The 18,639-nt window shown below is 39.3% G+C and overlaps 1 protein-coding gene across 1 annotated transcript in view; it reads right to left on the bottom strand.

Moving 5' to 3' along the window:
• Positions 1-4,511: 4,511 nt before the first annotated feature.
• Positions 4,512-18,639, bottom strand: part of LOC134530990 (kelch-like protein 18) — a 68,065-nt gene continuing 53,937 nt past the window's right edge. The window contains exon 10 of the mRNA XM_063366398.1: positions 4,512-5,926. Coding sequence (XP_063222468.1) covers positions 5,716-5,926 — 211 coding nt within the window. The 3' untranslated portion in view covers positions 4,512-5,715. The remainder of the gene's footprint in view (positions 5,927-18,639) is intronic.

Raw genomic sequence — 18,639 nt, 5'->3', positions numbered from 1 at the left:
GGAAGTCGATTCTTTAGCCAGACACCTCAGATCTTCTGTAGTTCGCCAATTACAGCTTACAGCGTCCAGTGTTCCAGCGTAGCAGCAGACCACCTGGAGGTCCTGGGAAGAGAGCCTCAAGCCTCCGACAGCGTATAGCTAGACCCGGCATGGTATTCAATGTGTTCCAGTGATGTCATTTGCATTTAATTACTGACACCTAGGTTTGAACAGAAGTTAACATACAAAATATATTATTTTGGTTGTCCTCGCTTAGTTACATGTTAACAGTAACTTCACGCCCATATTCAAGAACCCATTAAAATCATATGTTTTCCAGCTATTACTATTTCATTTATAACAAACGTCAGTTAATTATAAAAATGACCTGGACATAAGAAATGCAAATTTCCACTAGTCACACAACAATACCAAATTTCCTTTTAATAATTACTCTCTGGACAGTAACAGTGACGTGCTAGCTGTATTATCAGTCTGGTAGTCAATCCAGTAGCAGCGTTCCTGATATCTACTGCGAAGAGAATAGGCGCCAAAACCCCGCAAGAACACACCAAATAAGTTAGAGAGTGGTGAACACACCACATATTAGTTAGAGTGGCTACCACAACTTGGGGCCAACACCACATACTACAGAAGCAGTATTCAGCCAGACTTTCCATTCTACCGCTAGTGTATGCATTGAACTAGCATCACCACTGATGTACTCTCCTCTACCAGTTCCCGCACCATGAACTTTAACTATTTTCCTCATGCAATCTGAATTATCCTAATGCTCAAAATTATAGCCACCTCCGCAAAGAAGTTTCACTTTGGGAAAAAAAACTAACAAAATGATTACATTTGAATCTATTCAGACCCTTTGGACTACACGTACAGTCACTAACTAGGGATCACTAATACTGGAATCCAGTGAGAAAGAAGCCTTAATAACTACGATGTTTGCATGTACAGTTAAAACAAAGCTAGCGTTCACTAGGCATTCAGTTAGTACCTTACATCCATATCTTGAGCATTTTTATGTAAAACAGCTGACGAGTTAATGATTTTGGTTCAATTGAGAGTTAGTCTGGGTCATTTAAAGTTCAGATTGTTAAAAAAATTAGTTATATAAATTATAAAGAAATTGTTCACATTAAAAATGTACCGTGTGTGTTATGTAACATGATTGTTTTATGAAATAAAATATGTGTTATGATGGTATTTAAGCTGGAGGTTAGTCCGGACAACATTGTGCATTAGCATTTACTTTAAATAATGCTAGCATTTAAATCTACTCTTTAAGTGTGGTTTGGTTAAAGAAACCATTGTGTTATACGGCAACCAAATCACGCTTTGTGCGAGAGGTTCAGAATGTAAATCTTAAAATGTACTTCATATAATGGCAGTCAAGCTGGCCTGAGCTTGTCTGTTTACAACTGGACTCGCTTAGGACGTCACTTCTATCATTTTTCATCGCTGGAACAGGAATCTTGGGTAGAAGTGGTCCATGCTTCTCCAGGTGCCTCACCTCGTCACAGGTCACCCACCTTGGCTCCGCTGTCCGATAGTATGGGTGTACAGTATTATCAAAAGATTTACTAAAATTATTAGTACAAGCAGCACACAGCATATTCAACCACACAATACATTTTTTTAAACCAAAATTCACATATGGATCTCAGTACATTTTTTTACACTAAAAATCAGCAGAAAATAGGCTACCCATAGGTGGGTAAATACGGTACAGTGCAAATTTACCATACCATAAGGAAAAATATGTAAATGTTGGTGTTCATGATCAAGGGCAATGAGTGTTAGAGTAGAAAATTTAAATCTTTGGTTGAAATGTATTTAAAGTCTATTGTATGAACTGTATTCAGCTTAAAATTTTAGTGTGTTTAGTTACACTGTATGAGCCAAGCAGTGCATGTTGCAAAAATGCAGATTCTGTAAATGTTATGTCAGTTGAGAGGACAGCTCGTGAGAGTTCAGGTAATCATAGACGAAAGTGATAGGAACACTGAAGAAGTTGTAACTAAGCCATATAGACAGTGACTGACTTATGGATTTCAAAGCATCAAATAAGTGGACAAAAACACGAAGTTTGTTCCTAAAAATTAATTGTACTAAAGAGAGCAACATAATGAGATTTCTTACTCTACAAGTACATATTTTGATAAAATACATCCCTAAAAGTATTTTTGCAGCCATGTGTGAAAATACCAATGGATGTGCCCTTCAAACCAGTTTTTTGATATTTCTAAAATATACCACACACAAGATTGAGGTTTCGGCAGTGCTTCACATTATAATCAGCACTTTGAAGTTGTCTAGAGTAAGACTTATTTAGGACTCACCTTAAGCATGTAAACTTTTATCAGCTCCAGGTTTTTTTTAAAGCTATTCAACAATTTGCATATCTGCGACAACATTTGTCCCAACAATGATAGATAACAAGCTATGGCAGGCAGGTTTACCGAATCAAACTTTTCAGAAGTAACGAAAACAGTATGTTCTTTGAATGATTCTTGCAATGGAAAAGATTCATTTAAAACATTTTTATGGACATACCAACAAGGGAGTATGACCATAAAAATGTTGTTAATGGTGTAAGTACATAGCATGGTGAAAATCCTGACAGTTAAATCAAACTGGTTCACTGCTTGTCTGAGCATAGCCGTGATTCAAGCAGAGCAAAAGTTGCTGTGTAGTTATCACTGCACGGAAAGAGAACAGACTGTCATGAAAAGCTGCAGTTTTGACTGTTAATATCAGTGTTGCTTAGTTAGCATTTTATCTTAGATTCACAGAGCTTTTTAAGTACACAGAGCGAGACATTGATTAACTGTTGTCAGTTGCATGAGAAAACATGCATACAGATGCCCATTATGACATCTTGGATCAGTGAGCCTATGAATTCTACTAATTATTATTTGTTGTGTTACAAAAGGGTAGAGTAAGAATTTGTTTTATTTTTATGAATTCTTTTTCTTCAACAAGATAGTGTAATTTTTAAAAAATAATATACTAAACTATTTCTTAATGCTAATTCCACAAAATAGTGCTACACTGACTGATACATGATGCACTTTTACAATAAAATAAATTGTAATAAGCATGTCTAAGCCAGAAATATTCTGGAAAAAAAAAAAAATCTGTAGGTGTTTGGAAAATGTACAGATGTAAAATTATTTTTTTCGTATCTATTTAAGTGATATATTTTAGTACAAACTTCATACTGACAAAGTTACAGTTATTGAACTTAATAAATTAAAAATTACATTTTTGTCATTCAAGTTAAGTTTGGCTAAAACACTGATGAATTTTATGATTTTAGTTGAACTTTGGTGTTACATGGTGGGTGAATTGACATGCTTTTTGGTGTTACTTCAATTCAATCACAATTCGCCAATTAATCTTGCCCCTATAAGCAGGGTGAAGCATACCTGCACTAGCAAAGTATGGCAAGACCATTCAACTGAACATTATATGGGTGGTCTAAAGAGACCCATGCCTACCATGCTACGTTAGTGTTTAGTATATGTTGCACAAATGCATTAGTGGTAACAAATGCTCTTACATTTGATGTAAAAACTTACTTAAAATAATTATTAAAGATCCATCATTATTCACCAATTTTTATTTCCAATGTTGATTTGTAGGAAGATGCATTTCCCTGTTGTCAGTAGAGCAAAACAGTTAACACGTCAGTTATTTACAAACTTCTTATCAATACCAATGTGAGTTTACTGTTACCAATTATTTTGACTAAATTATTTTTGATGTATTGCTATAATATTAAAATAAATATATCTGGTAAGATCTTGGTTAGAACTAAATGAGAATTATTGTAACGATTTCACATGAGTGCTATTACTTCAGCACAGGCAAGTTGTTATTCAGACAGACAATCTTCTTCAAATTTTCTGGCAACATTCTATCTCTTAATGAATAATGCAAGATTAATCCATTAAGTGGTAGTGGATGGCAAGTAAGCATCTTATTTCATGGTTGTTCTCCTCTTGGCATTACCAGCATATCTTCTGTTACCATCACACTTACTAACAGATGCGACTGACTAGATGACTGGAGAAATAAAGTAGCCACTGCTGTAGTTATGAGAAATAAAAAATGATTAAAATAATTCCTGCTTGATTTAACAAATATTCCAGGATTTCTTATCACTTGAATTAATTTGGTCTTTTACATGTCAAGTCACTCGAGTGGAAATTGGTGACAAAAGAAGCATAAGAGATATGAAACCCTGATGCGTGCGAACATCTACTAAGCTAATTCCAGCTTGCGATTCTGTTCATCAAAATGATTCGTGGTTCATTCTGTGCTTCCATACATTAGAGGTTGGGTGGCTATAGGTTTTTTTTTTAATGGAACATGTATTTGGTAATAATCATTTAAATAATCTCGGGCTATGATTAATCTGTATTAAGTATTTGCAGATTATAATTAGTACTAATATGTACTTATAGTTATCAGTATACCACTAATTATAATAATTTTAAGTCTCAAACACATCAGCTGATAAAGACTTTATTCTGCCTTACCCAAAAGACATGGCACAAATTGTCAAAACTGTTGAAGTAAAGGGCTTTTGGTTTTAGGATATCTACTGAAATAAAGTTACATGTATCCCTTTAAAAGCATTCTTTCAGTTTTTTTAATCACGATGTCCTAAGATTTAAAAAATCTGTTTGACACTATTTTCGGTGTCTTTGACAAGAAAAGCTTGACTTTTTTTTGGGGACTTATATAAAGTTTTAAACTATATGAGATTATTTTTGAGAAAAAAAAGGGGGGGGGGGAAGTAGAGGAGTTTGGCTAATGGAGGTAAAATACAAAACATTTTACAGAAATGCACAATTTTCCATAAGTAATCAAAAATGCCAAATTAATGTAAATATAATTTTTTTGAACAATAATTAAATATATGAACAATTCAATTCAAATCATCATACATATTTAGTGAACATTCACGAACAAGGCAGATGCTGCAATATCATTTCCACTTAAAATGGTGCAGCCATCCGAAAACAAAATTTAATAAGTATAAAAAAAAATTATTAATTTAAACAATGATTTACTTTTTACACACAGCTCCATAGTTGAGTGCATTAATTTGCAATTAGTGCACTCATTAAAACAATATTCACCACCAGTATTGCAACTTAACTTTCATATACAGTAGAAAATTGATTAACCGGGGTAATGTGAGGGCAAGTCAGCATGGATAAGCAAAAATCACAGATAATTTAACTAAAAAAAATTTTTTTTTAAGGCTATACAAGACAGTAAAAGTGTGTAAGGGCGATTCTATTCAGTTTCTTTGTCTGTTTCTACTTTTAATACGTAGTTTACTCCTTTCTTGTCCGTTCCCTAATGAATTACACCACAGACTTGGTCCCTTTCCCCCCAAGTTTAATTTTAAATTGAGAACCCGGTTAACCGAATGCTTGGTTCTACTGTATAAAAATATTTTGATTAACTTTATTAAATAAAAATCAAAAGTTTTACTTAGAAGCATCTCACATTTTTTACAACTCTTCTACATACAAAAAAAATATAAATAAATAAATAAATAGTTCTACTCTGGTTTGATTAGCTGATATTACCAGGCAACCCCAAAATATACCCAATAAATAATCAGACAAGACTAAGACTTGCTTAGCTTGCACTTGTATGCAGTTGCAACTAGCTGCACTCGGAATGCCTGGCTCGCTGTCAGAATGTTGGGATGACGCCGACGCCCACCCCTCCTTCGTGGGCGCACATGGGCGACACGAAGGACCAGGCGTTGGCGCTGGGGTCGTACACCTCCACCGTGGAGAGGTTGGACACTCCGTCGTAGCCGCCGATTGCCCACAGCTTGCCCATGTTGGCCACCAGCGCCACACGGCTCCTCATCACGTTCAGTGGCGCCACGTACTGCCACCTGCACACCCAACCACATATTTAACAAACAAAAAAACATTTTTCTAAGGAAAAAAAAAAAGAATATTCATGAATGTTAGTTTTCAATTAAGAACTTTTTTTACTGTTAAAACGAAGTATAAAATAAAATACTGGTAATGTTACTAACACGTATGGTATTTTATTAAAACTATAATTTCAGTTAGATGGAGTACTTACTACTATGATTCATGATATAAAATTAACTACAGCACAATTTATGAATATGTCTTCACAAAGAATGCTGGCACAAAGTTGCAAAAGTGAACATTTTTAAAACTGCAATTTTCTCTTTCTCTGCAATTCGAAAATTCTTTGTCCCTTCCAAGGAGCTAACTTAGTTGTGCAATTATTCGCTCTGCACGGCATGCAGAGTAGCGCACCAGGATGTAGAGGCACCAAAGTCCTTAATGTAAAAGAATACAGCTTCATGAACAGCTTTTTAAATAGTTTTTTTTTTTAATTTTGCTATGGAAGTTTAGCATTTGTTAAGAGTTATAAATTCAAAAATCCCCTTCGGCACAGCCTACAGGTGGATGTAGATGTCAAAGTTCCTATTTTTTGTGGAACATTCTGGAAACTTTTTGATTATTATATAAACTTCTGAAACACATTGAAAACTGAATGTACAAACATCCTATATGTTCTCCAATATTTTTCACATATTTTTCAAAATGTTTTGATTTGATGCAACCAGCATTTTGGTAGAATTTTTAGAAGGTTCTTGATAACAATGCAACAACTTGAACTTGGCCTGACAAAAGTAGGTAGGATTTTGGCTTGTTTTCCACGTGTTGGTGTTAATTTTTCTTTGTCCATTATTCAGGTTTTATTTAATGACACAGTGTAAACCAGCAATGAATGTCCAAAATAATGTTTTAAATCAATCTTCCCCATTACAAGAATCACTTAACAAATGTAATTATTAGGTTTACAATAAGTTTGAAAGTTTGAACAGATTTTATAGTGTTCGTAGTAAGAAAGTTATAATATATCTTTTTAAAATTTAAACCCCTTGTTTTTAAACTCTGAGCAGAAATGTTTCATTAAAAAAGGTTTAAAATCTTTTAATGTGAATTGTTTTCTGGCTTTTGAGACAGCTGACAAAACTCAAGACAGCACTGATACTGCTTTATACACCCCTGGTGTCAGCGGTAGCTGTAGCTGACCGCATATTCTTAAGATTTATTGCATTCTCTTTACCCTCTATGAAACAATATTGCAACTCAACTACTGAACATCACACTGACAACGTCACTAAAATTGCAGCTGGAGAGAAAACAGTTCAAAGTGATGATAATGTCGACTGTACTAATGGTATTCCTACTAGGCAGAATGTATCTGAAAGTCCGAAATTGTAGCACGAGCCAAAGAAAACATTGAATTTTGAAGCACAGATGCTACAAAAGAGACTGCTAAAAATCTGATTTGACTCCGGATTGCCTTCATGGGGGGCTAGTGATTTGAACCTTCACACGCCGTGGTCAGACAGCCAATAAAACTATGTCCACTTTGAAAACTAAAGGAAAGACATGAAGGCCAATTTTTAGTTTACTGGGTCACAGAAGAGTTAAGTGAACTATTTTTTTCCCCACACTTTGAGCAACTCAGTGATAATTAATTATCTTTTAAAAGCACTGTAAAAATATGTATAGTCATTGTAGAAACAAAAATATCAAGAAACTGTCCACATAAAAATCAGATGGGTATGAACTGTCACTGGTGTTATGAGCATATGAGTGGGATATTGCCAGCTAGACGAGCCTATTTCATATATGAATACACCAGCTAAAATATCTTTCATAAATACTACATACTACCAGGTACAGGGACAATTTCATGGTACTAGAAGTAATAGTCTGTTTGGTGTGTCAAAACATTTAAGCACAAATTTTGTTAATACTGTGAGGAATGGCAAATTCTGGGAAGGATCACCTGAACTGGTTGATCTGATTTTTATGAAATGTAATTAAATTTGAGTTTTTTTTTAAAAGAAAACAAAAAAAACACACACACACACACCACCACCACCACCGAAACAATTTAGCAGTTAAAATGAAAGGAAATATGAGGGTTCACTCTTAAAAATGAGTAAAATGCAAGGGACAAGATACCTACCGCAATTATTATAGTATAAAAAGATCTAAATGGAAGTTGACCGAAAGTTTATGGTGGACATCCTCTATCAGCATTGGAAATGTGCCAGATGGGCTTCTAATCCAGTCCATGTTGCTATTTATGCATTATATTTAATGACGAACTAATGGTTGCATCTGCAGCAGTTGCCGCCTCCCGGGCTAGCAGAGCGCTCCCTTCCCCTCCATCCTTTCCCCCTCTCCACCTTGCCCCAGCCTTCCCCTCCGCACTTCCCCTCCTTTCCCGAGGCTTCCCGTCTTCCCTTCTCCTCGTTTCTCGAACCTTCCCCTCCGCCGCTTTTCTCTATTGTTCTCGAAAGACAGTTCGCCTGTATATAAGGCCGCGAGTTTGCTTAGGCCGGCACTGTCTTCAGTCACTCTCGCTCGTAGGTAGTCCGCTGGGAGGAGGCCGCGCTTCTTATGCTCATGGTTGATTAGTTATGTTAGAAGCTTCGCTTTAAATCCACTATGGATCTCTGCCTTGTAATTTCCGCGTGCATTAATGGTCTGTTTACTTCTTTCTTACGAGCCTTCTGCTCTTGATTGAGTGGTCTAGATGGGTCTTGTACCTAATTTTGTTGGATGTTCCATTTATCACCGACCTTAATTTACATGAGTGTTTGCTTGATTATTTGTTTTGCGCATTGGGCTTCCTCCCTGTCGTAATATTTTTTGATTTAATGTCTTTTAGCTGGGGTTCGCGATTCCCATTTAAATTTGCCATGAAAGCTTATGTTGCAAGTAAACTTAATGCATAATTTAAAGCCTTAATATTTATACTTAATTGTTTGATAACGTTTGATAGCGTGAGACTTTTATATGACTTTTGTCTGCTTGCTAAGGTCTTTTAAATGTACATTAATTAAAAGAATTTTCCTTATGCGCAGTATTTAAATACGTGTTACGTCAGGCACATTTTTCATTGCGCTAATTGTTCATGATGCTCTCTTTTCAAGCATCTGTTTTATACTCATGTTTGTAAAAACCATAACGATTAATGGGTGTTGTCTGCACATTTGTTATATCTATTTGTACCTTAATACATTATCATTTTGGTTTAATGAATAAAATATATTTTTTTTTCTACTTTCATTTTTTTTCTAATATAACAACATTTTTACAACTGCTGTTGTATCATACTGGAATGGTACACCATTGGTTCCCACTTAACCTGTTGAAGTTACATCGATCTCCCACTTCCACCTAGCTTCAACGTCTGCGCAACTCTGCTTCGGCAGTTGTTACATTGTTGTTTGTTCTCTGTTACCATGAGCCGCCCTGGAGTCACATGGATCTATCAGCTGCACCGGGATGAACTTGTCCGGTACTGTGAAGAAAATCAACTGCCTGCCGAGTCGGGCGACACTGTCACGACCTTGCGTGCCCGACTCGTTCGGTTTATGCGTGACAGCAGTGACGTCACACCTGTAAGGGGCGAGGTGGAAGCCTCACTGGAAGTAAGTCCTGCTCCCACTCATTCCTTTTCTCAAAAGTTGTTCTTTTCCTCTTTGAAGTGTATGCCCGCTCTTGACAGCAGTGAGCCTAAGCGTGTTCTTGAATTTTTTCATGAGGCTGAGCGCCTCATTAAGCTGAACCTGGTTCCTTCTGAGGCGTTTATGAAGGCGCTCTTAACTAAGTGTTCTGGTATATTTGTGAATAGGCTAACTGAGGCTATTGTGCAAAAGTCGGATTTTCACACATTTAAGTTATCTGTGCTGAGGGGAGTTTGCCCCCCCCCGGGTGTAGGACGCCTGCAAGAGAGACTTAGTCTTTCGCTTTCAGCGCCCCGATGAGTCGGTGAGTTAGTACATTGATTCGGTACTTTCGTACGCGGATGTGTTGGAACTTGATACCCCCGAGGCGGAATTAGTTCAGCTTGTCTTAGGTAACTTTGCCCCTCATGTTCTCAGTCTTGCTAGCATGTTAACTCCTCCTTCCACCCTTGATTCTTTACGAGCCTGGGGTAGTGAAATAGAGGCCCGTTTGTTAGCCGTCTCTAAATACGAGACGGAATTTCCATCACGTCGTGACACTGATAGTAAGTGGCAACCTCGCGACTGTAAGTGCGAGGTTCGCTCGTTACCCACATTTCGCTCAGAGGCAAATGATAAGGCATGTCATTCTTATCGCCCCTCAAATCCTAATCGGGGTGCATTCCGGCAACACACTCAGTCACACAACACTGAACGCATTAGCGCGCCGGCAGCGGGCGCATTCTCTTCGCCTCGTATAAGTGCTCCCGCCCACCTTGCTGCCGCCTCCGCTCTTAAAGCCACAGGTCATGTACAGTGCGATCAAAGAAATGTACGCACTCGCTGTGCAAACTGTTGCATTTTTGGACATATTTCTAAAGACTGCGGTCAGCCATTCATACCGCACAATGACCGGAAATGTTTTTCCTGTAAGGGAACAGGGCATTACCGGGCTAAGTGTCCGGGAAACTCCGTCTGACGGGACGTAAGAGAGGTCGTTTCTGTCGGTTTGTTAAAAAATCCTCTGTGCCAGTCTATTTGCATTTTCTTCCAATTCATATTCAGGAGCATTCTTTTCCGGCTCTAGTTGACACTGGCGCCACCCATTCCGTTATTAGCGAAGGTTTTTTGCAGAATTTAATTAAAATGTTTCCTACTATTGCTTCACATGTGTATTGCAATGATCCAGTTAATATTTGTGTTGCAAATGGTGAATGCATTCGATCTAACAAGTCAGTCACTTTACATTTAAAGATTAAACATTTTTCCTGGAACTGGAAATTCGCTGTCATTTCTGATTTACACCCTGAATTTATTTTGGGTTTAGATTTTTTGGGCAAGACTAAAGCAGTTTTAAATTTTGGTCTTCATGAGCTTTCTTTTGGATTCGCACCTACTGTCAAAATCCCTTTAACTTTCGACTCTTCTAAGCCTGTCATTTTTGAATGTCGTGATAGTAACGACTCTCTACAGAAGCAAGTCGTTGCCAACCTTGTGCATAGATTTTCCGATGTCATTTCTCCTAAAATCGGACGCTGCGACATTTTGCCCTACAAGTTTTACTTGAAGGATGAATCTCCGGTTCGCAGTAAATATCACAAGGTTTCCCCTCCTAAACTTCAGGCCATGCATGATATCGTAGATAAGCTCTTGTCTGCTGGCGTTATTTCTCCTTCCACTTCTGATTTTAGCACTCCCACCTTCCTAGTGCGTAAGAAGGACGGGGTTAATTGGCGAATGGTTCACAACTACATTCCCTTGAATCGTAAAATAGCCATGGAGGATGTTTATCCCCTCCCTACTGTAGAAAGTGCCTTGCAGCACTTAGGCAAGGCCAAGGTGTTTTCAATTATTGATTTAAATCAAAGCTTCCATCAATGCCTCCTGGATCCTTCTTGTCGCAAATATACCGCCTTTTCCACCCCGTTTGGCCATTTTGAATTTAATCGCATACCCATGGGGGTTAATTTTGGCAGTCAGGCCATGAGTCGTGTTTTGGACCATGTACTAAAGGACCTTAAGTATAAATTTGTGTTTAATTATGTCGATGATATTATTGTGTATAGCGATACTCTTGACGATCACATTGCCCACTTAACAGAAGTTCTTACTCGTTTACGAGCTGCTCATCTGACTGTTAACCCTAATAAGGTCATTTTGGCAAAGACGTCAGTAAAATTCCTTGGCTATGTCATTTCTCAGGGAACCCTCCTCATGGATCCAGATAAAATTGCACCCATTGTACAGTTCCCTAAGCCTATCAACATTAAGGGAGTTCAGCGTTTTTTAGGCATGCTGGGTTACTTTTCCAGATTTATTCATAATTTTGCTTCTCTAAGTGCTCCTTTAAATCACCTTCGAAAAAAGAATGTAGCTTTTGAGTGGGGTCCTGAACAAGAAAAATCTTTCCAGGCCTTGAAGACTTGTATGGCTTCTCCTCCAGTTCTTATTTTACCCGATTTCAGTAGACGCTTCGCAGTTCAGGTTGACGCCTCTTCTATCGCCCTTGGAGCAGTTTTAGGTCATTTGGAAGAGGGTAAGATCAGACCCATCGCCTTTGCAAGCCGTTCTCTTTCGGAATCTGAGCAGCGCCTGGGTGTGTACGAGAAGGAGGCCCTTGGGTGCCTCTTTGCTCTTGAAAAATTCGAAAATTATTTGGATGCTAACGAGTTTGACCTATTTACCGACAACCAAGCCCTTAGTTGGCTATTTAACCACCCACACCAGCTGGGTAAATTGAGTCACTGGATCCTTCGGTTGTCGCGGTTCCGATTTTCCATTCATCACATACCAGGTAGAGAAAACATTATTGCTGATTCTCTTTCCCGTATGTTTTGTACTGATGAGTTTGAGCCTATTGATGAGGACTATTCTGAGAGAACTGAATTCCTCTCTGTTTGTAAAATTTTTCCAGAGTCATACTTAAATATTAGAGAATGTCAGAGCAATGACCCTTTTTGCCAGGAGATTCGTAGAGATCTTCATCACAAAAGGCCTGTGCCTTATATTGAAAAACAGGGTTTACTTTACTTTACTGGAACTTCAGGTAGAGCTCGCAAGGCAGTCGTTCCAGCCGCCTTAAGGGCCATGGTATTGGCTTATTTCCATTCTTCACTTCTCGGTGGCCATTTGGGTATTGAGAAAACCCAGCGCAGGATTTCCGCGCATTTATTCTGGCCCGAGTTACTGAGCGATGTTCGTAGCTATGTTCGCTCTTGTGTAGACTGTCAAGTATCAAAGCCCCCTCACAACTCCAAGGTAGGGCTCTATGCCGCCGATCCTCCTGTTGCTCCTTGGCACGCTTTACATATCGACATATTTGGGCCTCTTACCCGGTCCAAAAAGGGAAATATCTGTTTACTAGTGGTTCTGGACATTTTTTCGAAATTTGTCATTCTCCTTCCTCTCAAAAACATGAAGGCTGCTACGATCGTTAGAGTTCTTAGAGAACAGGTGTTTAAATTGTTTGGTCCCCCTTGTATCATGGTTTCTGACAATGCTCCTTATTTCAGATCTTCTGTTTACAGTGATTTTCTTTTTGAATGGGCTGTGAAACCCATCTATAGCTCTGCTTATTTTCCTCAGGGTAACATGGTCGAACGAGTAAATAAGGTTTTGAAGAGCATCCTTATATCCTTCTATCGTTCTGACCAAACTCTTTGGGATTCCGATTTGGATTATATTAACGTGGGTTTGAACTCTGCTACTCATTCCTCCTCTGGATTTCCTCCCTCTCTTCCCTTCCTTGGGCGTGAGCTCACTCATCCCTTACTTAACCAGTGGGGCCTTCCCCCTCTCGACTCCGCCCTCGATGCCTCGGGCCTTGACAGTGTGCTCGACTCGGTAGCTTGCAATTTACGTAAGGCCCGTCAGGCTGTCGCTGAATCTTATAACAAATCCAGATCCCCTCATGGTTACAAAGTTGGAGACCTTGTTCTCTGTCGCAGCTTCACCCTCCCTTCTTTGGCCAGTAAATTAAATGTGAAACTCTTGCCTCCCTATGAAGGACCTTATAGTGTGCATAGAATTTTGGCCGCTAATACCTTGTTACTTAAGTCATGTAAGTTTAAACATAAGTTTAAGAAGGCTCATGTGAGTCAAGTCAAGGCCTTTGTGAGTTAAAGTATTTTGCAATTGTTACTTGAGAGTGTTTATTAGGCTTGCGTTTAGATAACTGTTTTATTACTAAGTTTTAGTGTTGTTTGTTTGTTGTGTTTGCTGTTGCGGCTCTCCTTTTTTTTCCCCCTTTTTAGTTTGGCGCGCCATCCTCTTCTCCCCTGCCCTCGCTCTGCTGGCCCCGCATCTCTACGATTTTCACCAGCCTGCTTCTTCGCCTCGAGGAGAGACGTCTCTTCAGGGCGTCGTCGTCGTCTTCGCCTCCCCCCGCCGGGACGTGTCCCCCTTAGAGCAATCTTCGCTTCGACCTCTTGCCTGATGGCATGGCTCCTTCGCGGCGCCCGGATGCAGGCCCCCTGTTGAGGTGCCCTGTTGAGCGCCGGCAGTCTCCAGTTTAAACGCCTTCGCGCTCCTGTGAGCGCTCGGATGCTCCAGAGCCCATCAGAGGTGATCCCTCATCTACGATGATTGCCGCTCTGGATTGCCTGCCTCGGCACTTCGGTCTACGGCGGGTTCCGCTGGAGTCCCACCTAGGCCTGGGTGGTTGAGACTCGCGGATTCCCTGCACCAAGCGACACTGATAGCGTCTTCTGCCCCGCTTCTGGACTCGTCAACGTTTCGGCTCGAGCTGCGAGCCGCTAAAAATTTCTTCATGCTGGCGTTCCAGCATCTATGTTTTTGCAGCTTGCGTGGCTTCGCATTGTTCTTCGACTTCGTGATCTTATGCTCTCAGGGTAGGGCCACTTAAGGGGGGGGGGTTGCAGCAGTTGCCGCCTCCCGGGCTAGCAGAGCGCTCCCTTCCCCTCCATCCTTTCCCCCTCTCCACCTTGCCCCAGCCTTCCCCTCCGCACTTCCCCTCCTTTCCCGAGGCTTCCCGTCTTCCCTTCTCCTCGTTTCTCGAACCTTCCCCTCCGCCGCTTTTCAATATTGTTCTCGAAAGACAGTTCGCCTGTATATAAGGCCGCGAGTTTGCTTAGGCCGGCACTGTCTTCAGTCACTCTCGCTCGTAGGCAGTCCGCTGGGAGGAGGCCGCGCTTCTTATGCTCATGGTTGATTAGTTATGTTAGAAGCTTCGCTTTAAATCCACTATGGATCTCTGCCTTGTAATTTCCGCGTGCATTAATGGTCTGTTTACTTCTTTCTTACGAGCCTTCTGCTCTTGATTGAGTGGTCTAGATGGGTCTTGTACCTAATTTTGTTGGATGTTCCATTTATCACCGACCTTAATTTACATGAGTGTTTGCTTGATTATTTGTTTTGCGCATTGGGCTTCCTCCCTGTCGTAATATTTTTTGATTTAATGTCTTTTAGCTGGGGTTCGCGATTCCCATTTAAATTTGCCATGAAAGCTTATGTTGCAAGTAAACTTAATGCATAATTTAAAGCCTTAATATTTATACTTAATTGTTTGATAACGTTTGATAGCGTGAGACTTTTATATGACTTTTGTCTGCTTGCTAAGGTCTTTTAAATGTACATTAATTAAAAGAATTTTCCTTATGCGCAGTATTTAAATACGTGTTACGTCAGGCGCATTTTTCATTGCGCTAATTGTTCATGATGCTCTCTTTTCAAGCATCTGTTTTATACTCATGTTTGTAAAAACCATAACGATTAATGGGTGTTGTCTGCACATTTGTTATATCTATTTGTACCTTAATACATTATCATTTTGGTTTAATGAATAAAATATATTTTTTTTTCTACTTTCATTTTTTTTCTAATATAACAACATTTTTACAACTGCTGTTGTATCATACTGGAATGGTACACCATTGGTTCCCACTTAACCTGTTGAAGTTACATCGATCTCCCACTTCCACCTAGCTTCACATCATAAACAAATAGAGAACTGACACTATCGACCAAACTTTTAACTGTGTAGCGTTCAGCCTCTGGCTGTTTGCATTCACAGTAGTTTAATACTGAAGTATATTGTCTTAGGTAAAACAGTGTTTTTAAACAACAGATATTACAGGTGGATAAAAACCAAACAATAGTAGAAAAATAATGTATGACAACATTTTAATTGTTTTCTTGCAATTTTTGGACCTAAATTATGATTTACACCTATGTAAATTTGTTTTTAAACATCATTTATGCAGTATTCTAAGTGTTTCGAAGTGAATTCACAGTATTTAAAAACAAGTAAAATAGTACTTGCTTTTGTCTCAAAAACATTTAAAAACACATAAAAATTTGGGTTAAAATTCAAACGTGATAAATACATGTCAATAATAATGGAGAAAAGTATGAAACAGCCAGAGGAGGTGATGAATTCACCATTTTAATATTCTCATAAAGAAAATGCAATAGGGGTTATTCAAAAGGTCAATGAACAAGGAATAAAGGGGACAGCGGGAATGCCCATTAAAGTTTTCTTTTTATGCGCAGTGATAATTGACTCCTGTTTTGATGGAGGCCGTGTGGCCTGATGTATATGTTCCTGCTGCCAGGAAAACTCACAATTTTACTACGAATGACGGAGTTCAGTGCACACTAGGGGGCCAAGTCACGGCGGCCAGAACCAGACACGCGACGCCGGCGGCCACATGGCAACAGTGCAGCGATGGAGCTCCAAGCAGAAATTGTTTATTGTTTGGTCTTGTGTGGACCTAGTGGTTCGTTTGTGAAGCCCCACCCAGTAGGTCCCTGCACGCCATTGGGTGGTGACGCAAAACGGTGGCGTCGGCGAAATGGTGGGGGAGATGGGTCCTTGTGGAGAGAGTGTAGAGGAGTGTGGAAGAGAGAGGAGGACGCGCGGTGGACCCACGGTGGCACGACACACGCGATGCTCACTGTATAGTAGTGAAGTGAATAAAGGGATTGGAAACGCGCCGTGCATCTATGATTTCATTCATTTCTGTAGCTCCCGATAACAAGCACACCCCCCTCCCTTTTCCCAGTGAAGTTGGAAACAGGCGGCAAACCAGGGGTGGTAGCATTTGGTTGAGGCACAGTGACCAGGACCCGACAACAGCATGGAAGATCAGCCATTAAATAGTGTACGATTAATAAATAAAATAATTTTTTTTGTTTCACTCCCTAAATTTAGCCTATTCGTTATATTCTGTACTCACCCAATTCATTTTTTTTTACATCAAATAACTTATAACTTCAACAATTACTTCCCCTCCCCACCACCAAATCACAGTTATGGCATTCATCTGTAGTCAAGTCCCATTTTGGAGGGCTCTTTTCAATTTCCAAAATAAATTTTTCTACGTCAAGAGTCTCCATATTACAAATGTACACTGCCACTGCTGCGATAGTACTAGCCGCGTGTGCAGCTGTGACCACCCTCAGGCCGCTGCGACTTGGCTGCCTAGTGTGCGGGAGACCAAAGTTGCTGCTATGGTGTGCTGATGCTTATGTTTCGAAGGTTCGTAAGACAGTACCCAAGGGTCACCGAGCAGTTGAGATTGTGGTGACCGACTTTTTCCCAGAGCACATTTTTATACAATTTAGTTTTACTGTAACAGGATGAGTAATTATAACACTTTCCATGTGTGTATATGAATATGTATGAATCTTTCTCTCTCTCTCTCTCTCTCTCTGTGTGTGTGTGTGTGCATGTGGGTGTGTGTGCATGTGTGTGTGTGTGTGCATGTGGGTGTGTGTGTGTGTGTGCATGTGGGTGTGTGTGTGTGTGTGCATGTGGGTGTGTGTGTGTGTGTGTGTGTGTGCGCACACGTGCATGAGTGTGTTTTACTTTGCTCACTCATCTGCGGTCTGGAAGCAGTTGACGATGACGATGGTGATGAGATGACGACGACGTATATAAGAGTGGTGTATTTAATCTTCATGATTATTGAATATTGTAACATGCAGAGCTGCCAAACTCATATCACACCCATCAGTTATGAAAATTATAGAAAAAAGTACGTGTAAATCATGCACAATAAATTTTTCCTGGGGAATTATGACACACACACAAGATAAAACAAGGACAGTAATATGCAAAAAAAATTGAAAATATAGGCCTATCTATATGAATACAATGCAAATAAATGAATAAATAAACTATTTGAACAATACAATCATCTGAATATGTAAGAAATATCAATCATTTTACTGGAAATTTTGAATCTTCAATTCAAAGTATTCAAAGTTAAACTTTTTACAACTGTCTTATTATTGCTTCTTTTATCCTGGTTGGATATGAACTGTCTTGAAAACAAACAGAAGACAAAGAAAAGAACTTGTAAACAATAACTCTGCGTTTGTTACTTTCGTTTCTTCAGATGTAGCGAAAAAACGATGATATAGATTTATTACTCGTCGTGGCTATAAAATGTTTCGCATGTTTCTTTGATTCAATATGCCGTCTACAGTCATCCCTTTCACCATGTGCAACCATGTGCACCTGCATGGCGTTCCAAAACATTTGAAGACGACAGGCATGGCCATTATTTTGAATAGTTAGGTCAAAAGTTATGAAGAATTGCATTCTTTTTTTTTCCACCCAGATACACATTGTTCTGTCACACGCTTCATTTCTACAACCGGCACTGAAGAACACAACACTACCGAAAAACATAAAAAAATTTCTCGTCTGTAGACACGACAAAAACACTGATGAAAAAAAATGGCTTACAAGAAATAAATTAAAACACAGGTTAGCCAAAGTACCGTACAAAAATTATCATGACGTAAGTAGCCAACAAACTGAATATGTTCTAGTTGTATTGTACAACGGACGTAATACCATCCCATTATTATTTCAAAACACGAGAATTAATCTACTTATTTCGACAGCACATGCACACACTTACTAGTTCCGATATTAGCACAACCACGTGATGTAATCGAACTGCGTTCACGAAACACGTATACCAGAAACGAAATTTTTTCCGTTACCATGCAGCACAAACCCTCGTTTCCGTAATAAACCAGCAATGTTCCGTAATTCCGTAATTCGGTGTTAAATCCGTAATAATTATGGAAAATCCATAATGGTTGGCAGCTCTGTA

This window comes from Bacillus rossius, chromosome 3 (assembly GCF_032445375.1).
Source record: "Bacillus rossius redtenbacheri isolate Brsri chromosome 3, Brsri_v3, whole genome shotgun sequence".
Lineage (NCBI taxonomy): Eukaryota > Metazoa > Arthropoda > Insecta > Phasmatodea > Bacillidae > Bacillus > Bacillus rossius.
This window is presented reverse-complemented; position numbering and strand designations above follow the sequence as displayed.